Here is a 9,245-nt window from a genome sequence, read left to right as displayed (position 1 = left end):
GGGAACTGCCCCTTCTCCTGACCACCCCAGAGATTTTGGGCTGAAGTGATGGGCCCTAGAGGTCCAGCACCAGACAGCATCTGGGTGGCAGGGGAAGGGCACAAGGGCCACATCCTGCACACTGCAACAAACACTTCCTGCTCCCTGCTGTCAGTCTGAAAAAATGAATGGATTTAAAAGCCTTCTTACCTAATTTCCACTGCCAGGAACTTCCAGGAAGGTGTCTGCCAGCTGCAAATCATGGTTTGATGTTGACTTTTCCATAGGGGATATGTCCATCACCCAGAGACCACTTAGCAACCCCTAATATTGCAGCACCCAGATAGCCAAGGGCTGTGTTTCCTGAGGTGTCCCTGCTTAGAGGGAGCAGCTGGCCTTGGACATACAAACTCTAGACTCATGACTCAGCACCAATCTGGACTTTAAGGTAGCCACAGCCAGTCCTGAGCCTCAGGTGGGCTTGGACTTCGTGTGATGAACACTCCCTACAGCACCACATTGCTGCTGTGTGATGGAAATCACAGAAACAAGGAATGGTTTGGCTTGAAAGGGACCTTAAAGATCACCTTGTTCAACCCCTCTGCCATGGCCAGGGACAATTTCCCCGAGACCAGGTTGCTCCAAGCCCCATCCATCCTGGCCTTGGACACTTCCAGGGATAAAAAATATCTAAGCAGAGATCTCTGCAGCAGCAGCAGCAAGCATTTTTTGGATCTCATAGAGTATGTGGAAATTTTAGTTAGGAGGCTACAGGGGAGTAGAAGCATCTTCTACCAAAGCCCAACCCAAGTGGGATGGCACAAGGAGCTGTGCTTCCAGCTGGTCTGGAAGGGCTATAAAAATACATTATTGCAGTTTTAGTGTAGAAAAGCAGAAGGTTTGTGGTAGTAGAATACAAATCAGAAAAGTTGCAATAAAATAATCCCCTGGAGTTGCTGGGGAGCAGTTCACCTGAAGCCCAGCAGAAAAGGAAGCAGCAGAGAGTGCTGGGAGGGTCATAGCCGTGGCGGCTCAGTGCTGGCCCTCAGAAGGAAGTGTTGGAACAGTGGCTTTGTGGTGGGAAATCACAAGTTCAACACTTCCTCTCTGTTTCTGGCAAAGATTTGTATCTGTGTGTGACCGGCATGGAGATAGCGTGGGGCCAAGGAAGTGGCTTGGGACAGGGCACCCTCCACAATGAACACAGAGCTTCTTCTGTACTAGGTGTCTTTGGATAAGAGTTAATTACATATGCAACTTCCTTTTATGTGACCAAGCATTCATGCTTAGAAATGCTGTCTCCTGTGTGCTTCAGTTCGGAGTATAGTCACAGCAAAGATTATTCTTTTTCCTCTTGTTTTTTTCTTGCTTCTCCCCTTTCATAAATGACTTTTCTGTGGGTACCCACGTAGGATATGGAATAGTTAACAGGAAAAGAGGATTACATCGAGTTCCATTTCCACCGGTTTTCTCCTCTGTGCCCGGCAATACCGGCTTTGCTGCGGTACAAAGCAATCCCTGTGCAGTGACAGATTTATGCCACAGGGGAGAGTCCTCTGCACATCCCATCCGTGCCACGCCGGGCACACGAGGATTCTGTCACTGAGTTGTCCTTCCGACTGATCACTTTAATCCTATTGCGTTTTTAATTATTGTTTCACAGTCACAGGCTCCCATGTCGTGTTTTTTTGTAAAAGGGAAAACATAAAAGATCCAGGGACTTTTTTTTCACCTATGAAGTCTTCAAAGCCGCTCAGCACTAGGCACTGGTTTCTCTCCATTTTTTAATTTGTTTTGCTGTAGGTCTGACCTCTGGCATGTGGCTACTAGCTTGGATTATTTGCACTGGCTTAGCAAATAAATGTTGATCTCTCTTTCATTTCCAGCTTGTGTTTCCTTGTTACTTTGGGGTTTCCTCTCCTACTCATGGAGAGAATAAATGATTAAACTCACCTTCTTTTTCTTCTTCTTTTTTTTTTTTTTTTTTTATCATTTGGGGAAAAATACCAAAATTAAATGCAATGATGCCATACCTTAAAGGCAGGAGGCACAAATTTGTTTACTTTTTGAGTGGATCCTTTCATGTCACTGCTGGGGAACACGTGCATCTCCACAGGTTCATGCCCAAGTGTGCTTAAAAACCAGAGGTAAAAAGAGAGATTTTCCTCAAAAACAGGTTTTTCCCCTTTAAATTCCACAATAAAACAGAGATTTGACTTCTCCAGCTTCCCAAGGAGAGCATGTGTATGGCATCACTCCAGTGGCTCTGCTGCACCTCTGTGCCCTGTCATCAGCACTGGACAATCCCAACAGCCACAACTGACGCCTCCAAAAGAGAGAAAAGGAACCCAAAACATCCCCAGAGCAGGAGGTGGCAGCTGATGACCACAAAGGGCTGTAGCAGAGCCACGTGGTGCAAGGGCAAAGTGCTGCTGCTCCCTGCTCCTTTCACAGTAAAACACAACATACACATCAAAATTCCATGTGATCTGTGTGTGTGAACACCACTCTAACCCAAAGCTGCTCCTGGGTGGGAAAATGCGGCACATTCTGCTGCCAGCTACCACTGAAGGGCTCCAGCCTGCAGAGCTGGGCATCTGCATCAGCTTCTCAGCACCTGCCTGAGCTCTGAGGGGCTTTGGGTCGTAACCTGTGGTGAAGGACAAGGTAAGTGGGAAGGGGTGGCTGGAGGGCTCAAGGCATGGCCAGAGCAAGCTGTTCTGCCTGCACCCGTCTGGTGGAGATCAGAAAATGACGGTGCTTCGGAAGCGCTGAGTTCCGGGACAGCTGTTTACTCCCAGCCCACGTCACCAGGCACACAGAAACACAAAACTGAGTCAGAGGGTTTGTGAAAGGTTTGTGCAACCTTATCTCGGATGTCCCCAGAGACCTGGGGCTTGGCCCAGGACTCCTCATACCAGCGAGCGAGCTGCTGTAAACAAGGAAAGCACAAGGCTCTCGGAGCAGCTGGAGCCTCCCTGGCGCTGAGAAGCCGACACTGAAAAGCACGGTGAGGGCACCGGGGGGGAGAGAGCAGGGTTCATCCCAGGAGATGGGCTTGTGGGAACAGCACAGTGAAGCTGCCAGAAGGTTTTGATCTCAATTCCACAAAGCTCATTTCTGTCCTTTAGACAAGGGCATGGAGCACTAGGGTTTAGTAAAGTACTGAGGGGAGGCTGGAGGGGAAAGGGGAAGCTGGGGGTGTTCTGATTTATGGTGGGGTTTTTTTTTAAATCAGATCAGAGGAAATCTTTCAGTTTAATCAAGAAGGGTTTTAATTGCTGCTGAAAGCTGGGAAAGCAGGAGTCTGAACACAGCCTCTAGACCAGGCCAGCAAAAGCCACTCCATGCTGTCCTGTGTTTGCACCCACAGCTGTGCCAGCGTATCATCCATCTTCCCCTGGCCCTGGGGGCCTCAGTGGTGCCCTGTGAGCTCTACCTGCTCTGACCTGCTGTGGGACACATCCCTGCAGAGCCCCACCATCCAGCCATGCTGCACTTCCCCTGGGACAGCATCTCCCTCCAGACATTCCTCATCTTTCTCCTTGTCTTCCTGCTCATCACTGACTACATGAAGAACAGAACTCCAAAGAACTTCCCTCCCACCCCCTTCCGCCTTCCCTTTTTGGGGCACCTCTACCTTGTAAACTTCAAAGATCCCGTGGCCTCAGTGAAGAGGGTATGTAGGTGGGTGGGCAGTGTGGGGAAGGGATGGAGGGATTGCAGCTACACATCTCTGGCCATGCAGGGAAGGGGATAACCCAAACACCCGAAGGCAGGCAGGAGGTTTGCCCTCATTGATAACACTTACCTGAGTACAAGGAGGGTGATGTGTGGAGTGATCCTGTGGGCAAAGGTCACAACATGATACCACAGGTGCAGTCACAGATGTATGAACCCTGTAGGTCTGAGTTGGGGCTGGGATGGGGTGAAACAAAAACTGGAAAAACATAGGACTGAAAAATCAAACCTGGTGAGGCTTACTGAATTTATGGCAAATTAACACCAACTCCGGATCACCGATTCAGGAAAAGAGGAAAGAAAAAAGTCTGCGCCCTCAGGCAGAGTGCACACATTCTGTTTCCCCTCCCACTCTTCCCATATTTTCACCCAAGTCCCGTGACAGGGCCGTCCCAGTCTCACCAGGCACATTTCATTGCAAATGAAACCCCTTTTATTCATGTCCCCTCCCAGGTGACTAAAAGACACGGTGACATCTTTGGCATGCATATGGGCAGCATGAAGTTAGTGATGGTAAGTGGGATGCGGCTGGTGAAGGAAGTGCTTGTGAACCAAGGGGAAAAGTTCATGGACCGCCCTGATCTTCCTCTCGACGAGGAGATCTTCAGCAAGATGGGTGAGTTATCCCTCAAGTAAGAGCCAAGCCTTGACCCTGCAGAGGTCTGAGACAACTGGAGAGTGGAGAGAGGGCAGAGCCCTGGAGCTTTTCTCCCTCGATAGGGGATCAGCCCTGGCTCACAGGGGGTGTTCCTGCCAGGACTGATCTCCTCCACCGGGCACCTGTGGAAGGCACAGAGGAGGTTCACCCTGACCACACTCCGAAACTTCGGCTTGGGGAAGAGGAGCCTGGAGGAGCGCATCCAGGAGGAGTGCCAATACCTCGTGGATGCATTTAGGGATGAGCAGGGTGAGTGCCACAGCCCTCATCAGCTGTGAAGGCAGGAACTGCTAGGGCCTGTTATAATTTCACTGCCTGCTGAGAAATACCCCACCTTGCAAGGGATGCTACAACCCTGCCAGCATCCCTGCTCCTTTCTACAGGTGCTTTGCCTTCCAGCTGGTTGGGGAACGCAGCCAGGCAACACCCACTGCATTATTCATAGCCCACCTTCAGCCTACTCCTCTCTGGGATATACCATGTGTGCATAAACGCTGATATTTCCAATGAATTCGAATGACATCCTGCAGACTTTGATTTCCAAAGTAAACAAACATCTCCATAATCTGATTGAACTGGGACCACTGGGGTTGCCCTGCCAAGCTTGGCCAGCTCATGGGGTCAGCCAGGCACCCCAGGAAGGCACTGACATAGGACAGTGCCCATGAGGGGCCACTCATTTCATTCGTATTTCGTGACTATTTTACCTCTGACGTCTGTTTTCTTCTTTTCTGAGAAGAATGGAAGAGAACTGATCTTTTTCTTCTCCAGGGAATCCTTTCAACCCTCAGTTTAAAGTCACTAATGCTATTTCAAACGTCATCTGCTCCCTCATCTTTGGCAATCGGTTTGAATATCACGATGAGGACTTCCAAAGGCTGCTGAAGCTGATGTACGACACGATTGTCCTCCATGGAGCCATCACGAGCCAGGTACAGCCCTCCTCCCACCAACGCAGGGCCACGGTTTCGTCTCTGGAGTCAGCCTCAAAAGTCACAGTGCTGTCATCACCAAACCTGTCATTCCACGTTCCTTTGCACAGGATAGATTTGCCTGTAATTTCTTTCTGCTTTCAGTTCAAGTTGTGCCATACTCACGCTGCTCTCTCTCACCCAAAATCACTTTTCCTGCCCACTGATTGTCAGCTTGTCTGCTGAAACACTGAGTAACACACAAGTTACTCCATAATGAGAATTCTACTCTTCTGGACCTGAGCTATTTCCACCAGGTCCAGAAATTCAGCAAGTGCAATTGCAGACTCCAAGTTTTGATGCCAGAAGAGTTTTTTAAAGTCATTTATTCAATTTGTTGTTCTCCTTCTGTGTTCAAAGCTGTATAACAACTTCCCATCTATAATGAAGTACTTACCTGGAGCCCACCAAACCATTTTTAAAAACTGGAGGGTGTTGAAAAAATTTATGCAAGAGCAGATCAACAAACACAAGGAGGACTGGAACCCCTCGGAGTGCCGAGACTACATCGACAGCTACCTGCTGGAGATTTCCAAGGTCAGCAATGGGGAGAAAACCCTACTGGGGCGGGGCTTAGCCATCAGAAAGGATGGGAAATGAGCCCAGATTCTCCATCTGAGTTGCCTGTGTGGCCTCTTATGAGCTCAGGACAGATACCAGGTTCAGGCCACCACCAGCAGGATGGGGATGCAGGGGGGTCAGCAGTTTCTACCAAAATCCTTGCGGGGGTCTGGACCAAGCCTGGTGCCAGGACACCCTCACTGTTCCTGTGGCACTAACACATCCTCTCATGAAGGACAACGGCAGTGACACCTTCCAGGAGGAACATCTCACGGCCTGCACACTCGACCTGCTGGTAGCCGGGACCGAGACCACGTCCTCAACCCTCCGCTGGGCTTTGCTGTTTATGGCCACGTATCCAGAAATTCAAGGTACAGTTAAGAAAACTCAGTGTTTTCCCTTGCTTTTCTGTGTCACAGCTTTGTGAGAGAGCAGCTGGGAATGTCCCCACACTTGCATAAGAGGTGTAAACAGTGGCCCAGGTCCCTTGGTGGACCCTTACAGCAATAGCCTTGTAATGTTCCGCGGGTTGCTCCCTGGGCTGATTCCTGGTCTTTCCCCCCAGCCCGGGTGCAAGCCGAGATCGATGCAGTCATCGGCCAGGCACGGCCACCAGCCCTGGAGGACAGGAACAACCTGCACTACACCAACGCTGTCATCCATGAAGTGCAGAGGAAAGGCAACGTTATCCCTTTCAACGTGCCAAGAATGGCATCAGAGGATACCCACTTGGATGGCTACTACATCCCAAAGGTAAATTCCGGAGCGCTGGGACTCCAGGGAGACTCCCAGCTCCCCAAGGCACAGTGTGCCAGGCCAGGTCCCTCCTGTGCAGACAGTGTCCCTGCCCAGAGTTCACTTTGCTATCCAAACAATGTTCTCCAGTTCCCTGAATGGTGCCACACCCCCACACATGCCTTTGAGGCACAGATCCCAGCTCTTACAGAACTTTGACCCAAGTTTACAACAGATAAAAACAATGCTGATGAGGGAAAAATGCAGTTATATAACCACACCTCCAAACAGACAAGAAGTAGAAAGATCTGGGCGTGCAGTGGGGTATGGCACAAATAATTTTGGTAGGATTTGACTGTGGATGTTCTTCCTGGAGAGGAGACTGGAAGATAAAACTGCCCCTCTTGCTGTCAGTGCTAGAGAAAGTGTGATTTATTTTTCTTTTTTTTCCTCTTAGGGCACTATTGTAATGACAAATTTAACCTCTCTGCTGTTTGACAAGAGTGAGTGGGAAACCCCTGATGCTTTTAACCCCGAGCATTTTCTGAAGGATGGGAAGTTCTGTAAAAAAGAATATTTTATACCATTTTCTGTGGGTAAGACTCGCTGACTTGTGGTGCACATGTGGGCTTGAGTTTCCAACTGCAGGGTGGAGACAAGAGAGGAAAATAGCAATGGAAAGGGCAGATACACCCTGGGACGTTTTGCCCAAACTGCTCCCATGGCCTGCCCCAAGTACCACAGCCACACTTGGGGCTCTTTCTTGTCTCTCTTCACACTCACAAAAGAGAAATGAGGATGAATAAAAAACCATGTAAATTCCAGAGACCTTAGGAACACCTTCACCGAGGCAACAGCAGTGCTCCGTGCTCCTGCTCCCACATGGCTGAGCTCACCAGGGGCCTCACTGCTGCCACAACAGGGTTCCCCAGCCAGCAGCTTTCCCTGGGGAAGTTGCTTTCAGCACCTGTTTCCACCAGCATCACACAACTCCTCTGGTAGCCCTCTTTGGTGAGCTCTCCCAGCATGGGCATGGTCCAGGCTGTGTGTGTGCGTGTGAATTGTCCTCACAAAGTCATGCAATTTGGGGGGCAGACCATACTGTAATGCCAAAGTCGTTACTGGGAAGCTTGGTTTGGGTTGCAAAACTCATCCAGGAATGGGATAACACAGCTAGACCGTGGTCCTAAGGGCGGGCAGAGCATTTTCAGCAGCAAAAGCAGAGTCTGAGGATGTCGTGGGTTGCTGTCTCCGCAGGAAAGCGTGCCTGCCTGGGAGAGGTGCTGGCCCGTGCTGAGCTCTTCCTCTTCTTCACATCCCTGCTCCAGAAATTCACCTTCCAGGTACCCCCAGACACCAAGCTCAGCCTCCAGCCCATGATAGGCATTGCAATGGCCCCACAGCCCTACAAGATCTGTGCTGTGCCTCGGTAGGGAAGCCTTGGCCACCATCCTCACATGGAAAATCCTCTGTGAAGAGTGCTGAAAACAAGCTCTTGACAGCTCCAGGGGGAGGCTAGGGGGTTTCTTTCTTTCAAAGCAATTGCAAAATCATTTCTATTGCAAGTAGACCTTGCACCCTGTATCCTGTGATAATGTGATCAGGTGATCAGTCTGGGAGCTACCAGGGCATTTTTAGGCTTGCCCTATGGCACTGTAAATGAATGAGAGGCTTAGGGCTTTCCTAATTTTATGATGGATGGCCATGGTTCACCTTGGCAAAATGAGGGATACTTTAGAGACTGCACTGTTGAGGCTGTGGCTGGGTACAGTGGAAGGGCAATATCAGCCTTTGTTTTATAACATTAACACCAGTATTAATTTGACATTTCCTTAGTATGTACTCCTCTAAAAAAATGTCACTCTATAAAACCTGTCCCATGCATCAATAAATCTTTACCAAAACACTTTTGTCATGAAGTGTTCTGCAAAGTGAAGACCAACACAGGTCATGTCTGGCACTGGCTGTGGGCCTTGTGTTTCTGCCCCTGCAGTGCTGCAGCACTGCAGGAGGCTGGCACTGTAAAAGCAAAGGCAATTCCTACAGAAGTGATGGAAAAAATGATCCTGACAGCACAACTAGAATTACAATATGCAAAATCCTCCCTGTTTACCTGCCCAGCATCACGGAGTGACTGGTGTGTCCAGGGGCAGCGGGGTGAGCTCCAGCAACACATGACATGGTTAAGCTGCACAACAGTCTCATGAGGTAAAGAGTGCCTTTGAAAATAACAGCAACAAATTACTATTTTAAACCATCACCTACACAGCGAAACTAGCCCAAGATAGGCAACCAATGGTTAACACCAGGAAATGCACTGAACTGGGAAACAGCTGCACCAGAGGACCCCGTTGAAGCTGCAGCTCCCAGGAGCAGGATGGGGGCTGCCTCAGGAAATCAGCACAACACCAGGAACACACACCTCCAGCTCCTGCTCTCCTGCTGAGGAAATGATCAGAGAGCAATCTTTTCATTTTCAATTTTCCCTGGATGTTCCTAGAGGAAGCAAATTTCTCCCAGGTGAACACAGCTTCTGACAAAGCTCCTTCAGCACCGGGCTGGGTGGGGGGTTCTGCCACCTCCTCTGGTGTTCTGTGCCA

General features: G+C 49.7%; 1 protein-coding gene across 1 annotated transcript; it reads left to right on the top strand.

Moving 5' to 3' along the window:
• Nucleotides 1-2,827: 2,827 nt before the first annotated feature.
• Nucleotides 2,828-8,551, top strand: LOC103615060 (cytochrome P450 2J2). The gene is made up of 10 exons (XM_008633068.2): nucleotides 2,828-2,989; nucleotides 3,353-3,658; nucleotides 4,174-4,336; nucleotides 4,478-4,627; nucleotides 5,150-5,310; nucleotides 5,710-5,886; nucleotides 6,146-6,281; nucleotides 6,476-6,663; nucleotides 7,103-7,241; nucleotides 7,903-8,551. Exons 2-10 carry the CDS (start codon nucleotides 3,470-3,472, stop codon nucleotides 8,076-8,078), a joined length of 1,479 nt encoding a protein of 492 aa, XP_008631290.1. The 5' UTR covers nucleotides 2,828-2,989; nucleotides 3,353-3,469; the 3' UTR covers nucleotides 8,079-8,551.
• The last annotated feature ends 694 nt before the right edge of the window (nucleotides 8,552-9,245 follow it).

This window comes from Corvus brachyrhynchos, unplaced genomic scaffold, assembly GCF_000691975.1.
Source record: "Corvus brachyrhynchos isolate BGI_N302 unplaced genomic scaffold, ASM69197v1 scaffold34, whole genome shotgun sequence".
NCBI lineage: Eukaryota > Metazoa > Chordata > Aves > Passeriformes > Corvidae > Corvus > Corvus brachyrhynchos.
Note: the sequence above shows the minus strand (reverse complement) of the source record. Positions and strands in the feature narration are given on the sequence as shown.

Bases quoted from the DNA above. Each gene is read 5' to 3' on its own strand.
- LOC103615060 (XM_008633068.2), top strand. From the start codon at position 3,470: ATGCTGCACTTCCCCTGGGACAGCATCTCCCTCCAGACATTCCTCATC. The intron at 5,887-6,145 runs GTCAGCAATGGG...CCTCTCATGAAG, and splicing joins ACCTGCTGGAGATTTCCAAG to GACAACGGCAGTGACACCTT. The intron at 6,282-6,475 runs GTACAGTTAAGA...CTTTCCCCCCAG, and splicing joins CACGTATCCAGAAATTCAAG to CCCGGGTGCAAGCCGAGATC.